The sequence below is a fragment of the Arachis ipaensis genome, chromosome B03 (assembly GCF_000816755.2).
Source record: "Arachis ipaensis cultivar K30076 chromosome B03, Araip1.1, whole genome shotgun sequence".
In the NCBI taxonomy this organism is placed as follows: Eukaryota; Viridiplantae; Streptophyta; class Magnoliopsida; order Fabales; family Fabaceae; genus Arachis; species Arachis ipaensis.
The window spans coordinates 20,477,595-20,480,887 of record NC_029787.2 but is presented as its reverse complement, the minus strand read 5'-3'; the positions used below and the strand labels follow the sequence as shown (position 1 = coordinate 20,480,887).

At 36.0% G+C, this 3,293-nt stretch overlaps 1 protein-coding gene across 5 annotated transcripts in view; it reads left to right on the top strand.

The window, feature by feature from the left end:
• The window catches only part of LOC107632646 (protein STRUBBELIG-RECEPTOR FAMILY 3), a 7,568-nt gene extending 4,436 nt beyond the window's left edge, over positions 1-3,132 (top strand). For 4 of the 5 annotated variants that reach the window (XM_021118360.1, XM_021118358.1, XM_021118357.1 and 1 more), the window contains 6 exons: positions 9-293; positions 640-911; positions 1,480-1,618; positions 1,813-1,949; positions 2,032-2,188; positions 2,539-3,132. In XM_021118360.1, the coding sequence (XP_020974019.1) occupies positions 9-293; positions 640-911; positions 1,480-1,618; positions 1,813-1,949; positions 2,032-2,188; positions 2,539-2,637 (1,089 nt within the window). In that variant the 3' untranslated portion in view covers positions 2,638-3,132. The remainder of the gene's footprint in view (positions 1-8; positions 294-639; positions 912-1,479; positions 1,619-1,812; positions 1,950-2,031; positions 2,189-2,538) is intronic. The other variant, XM_021118361.1, reaches the window with a different exon arrangement.

The following is a 3,293-nucleotide window of genomic DNA, read 5'->3' as shown; positions in this document are numbered from 1 at the left end:
CACCTCCCCCTCCACCACCTCCTCCTCCCCCTCCACCGCCACCACCTCCTCCTCCTCCAACTACTGACAGGGTGGTTGTTGAGCCGACCACATTCAACAGAGGGACTAATGTCAATAAATCCCCAATACGTTCTCCAATTCGTTCCCCAATACGTTCAGTTCCTCCTCCCACTTTTGCAAAATTTTTTAGTATTGCATCCCTTCAACAATATACAAATAGTTTCTCTCAAGAAAATCTTATAGGAGGTGGCATGCTGGGCACTGTGTATAGGGCAGAGCTTCCTAATGGGAAGGTAAGACTGTTTTCTCATCAGTTGCATTTATACAGAATTACTGACGAAAATCTATAGTTGCTTGTATCTCCACTTGTTCTGTGATTTTTGAAAAACTCTGAAGCTATTTTAACATGTTTTATTTAATTATTTTGCTTAGCTAGGCCCTTTTCTCTTTTGCTTTTCATATTCTGCCAAGATGTTCTCAGAATGACAAGATAAATGGCTTAATGCTGCATATTGGTTTCTCTTTACCCTGATAAAACAATCTGAGTTTGATGCCTTGATTGGATTCTTATTTTGACACTTGATCTTTTTCCTTTCCTTTGTTTTGGGTACAATGAGAACATCTTATTATGAATTGTAGGTACTTGCTGTGAAGAAGCTTGAAAAGAGAGTTTGTGATCACCAGAAGGAGGAGGATTTTCTTGAATTAGTGAATGGCATTGATAGAATACGACATGTAAATATCGTCGAGCTTATTGGGTACTGTTCGGAGCATGGTCAAAGGCTTCTGATATATGAGTATTGCAGTAATGGATCACTCTATGAGGCACTTCACTCAGAGGATGAATTCAAAACAAGACTCTCATGGAATGCTCGCATCCGGATAGCACTTGGGGCGGCTAGGGCCCTAGAGTAAGTCAAGTTACCATTATGTTTTTAGGAGAAAAATTGCTCAAGCTTGGTTTTAGCTTATAACATGTTCAGATCTTTTACTTTCACAAATCTGGTTTATCCTGCCTAAAAAATAATTTTTCCTTGGAGAATTCATTCAATGTTGATATTATTTTGCTATAGTCATGGTAATTAATGTTGTAGCTTTATTTCACCTTTTCTAGTACTTCCAATGTTCAATTGCTAAATGCTAAATTAAAATGTCATGGTTACTCATAATACTTACCACATTATGCTTTATTTTCTGTGTGAAAGATTTGGATAGTTAAATATTTTTCCAAAACCAATTCAACCCTAAAGGTTAAGCTGTTGGTTGCTGGGCCAAGAATGATGGCTTTTTCTAACAATGAATTTCTTATCAAATCAAGTTAGAGAGTTCTAGGATCTTTCTGAAAACCAAATGAAGCATATGCAAAAAGATAATTGGAAGTTGAGGCATGGGAAAGTCTTTCCTTGATTTAACATACTTGAAGACACAATATTTGATGATCTGGATGAGATATCTAATGTTTCCTCGTCTTCTGACAAGGTATTTGCATGAGCAATGTATGCCAGCTGTGATTCACAGAAATTTCAAGTCTGCTAACATTCTTCTTGACGATGACCTATCAGTGCGTGTATCTGATTGTGGGTTGGCTCCATTAATAGCTTCAGGATCTGTCAGTCAGGTAAGCGATTATTTGATATTGAAACTATGCTTTCAACATTTTGAAGGAACAGCTATACAAATTGGTTTAATCTACCCATATATGTATTTAGCAGTGCCTAATGTTCAAATTATAGCATATCATAAAAGAACTATGTCAACATATACTGTGTAAGTTTATAACAATTTGAATGATAATGTTCCATTCCTTGTCAGCTATCCGGACAACTGCTAACAGCTTATGGCTATGGAGCTCCGGAATTTGACTCAGGAGTTTACACATACCAAAGTGATGTTTACAGCTTTGGAGTAGTTATGTTAGAACTTTTGACTGGCCGTCAGTCCCATGACAGGTGAGGACTCATAAGTATTTGAGCAACAGTTTTTGCTTTTTGTGTGGTTAAATTGTTACCAACAGTCTATCACCTTGAACAGGAAGCGACCTCGAGGGGAGCAGTTTCTGGTCAGATGGGCAGTTCCCCAACTCCATGATATTGATGCATTGTCAAGCATGGTTGATCCTTCTTTGAGTGGAGAGTACCCCACCAAATCATTATCAAATTTCGCAGACATTATTTCTCGATGCCTTCAGGTGAGCGATTGTTCAATCTGAACTTGTACAAAAAATAACTTATTCGTTTCAATGATCTTTTAATTTTGGGTTAAATAAGTTTTTATCCTGGAAAAATTCTTAATTTGTGGTTTTGGTCTAACAAGATATTCTCCATTTAACTTGCCATGTCATGTAGTATAAACAAAATTGCGAGGACCAAGATCAAATAAAAAAATCATGAATTTTATAAAGCCAAAAACTTATTTAACCCCCTGTAATTTCTTACCATTTTCTTAGTATAAGTTCATTGAAATGAAAGGAACCCTTGGACTTATTCATCATCGTCGACTTTTGGAGTTAATTTCTGACACTAATTGTATCTTATGCAGTCGGAGCCAGAATTTAGGCCTGCAATGTCAGAGGTCGTCTTGTACTTATTGAACATGATCAGGAAGGAGTCCCAGCAAAGTGAATCAGATGAAATATGAGAATGGTAGTGATGTTTGATCTTGAATTCATGTGCAAAGATTTACATTTACCTGCCAAATATAAGGTATTAATAATATACATGTCATATATGGATGGCTCAATTAGATGCCTCCATGTTCCATTTCTTCCATGCTAACCTATTCAACATTCACATTCCAAAAGCCTCAGAAATTCAGTCACAAACACTCCTCACATGTGTGGTCATATTCATATATACATGATATTCCATAGTTCATTGAAACCTTTTTAGTGTTTTAGTGTTGTGCTTAGTGTGCTAACCCCACCCATTTGTTTGGTAGTTGTTTCCAAATTCTTAAAAGTGTAATGTAGGTCAAAGTTGTGCATCCTTTTTTTATGTGTACATTGATAATGGAATTTTGATATTCAATTGTACCAAATCATTAAGCATCATTGTAATAATTTTCTAATAATGATATTGTTCTTTGTAACCTATATAAAAAAGCAGCATCTAGTAGTCGGTTTTTTTGTTTTAAGTTGCTGTTTGTTCTACCTTTTGGTTTTATTATAAGACAACTTTGATACTAAGTGTCAGCTTGAGGCGCCCTCCAATTAGCCAGTCATTACCATATATGAGAACAATGCTTAATTGCTTATGGCATGGTTTTTTTTTTTTTTTCTTTTTTCTTTTTGGGGT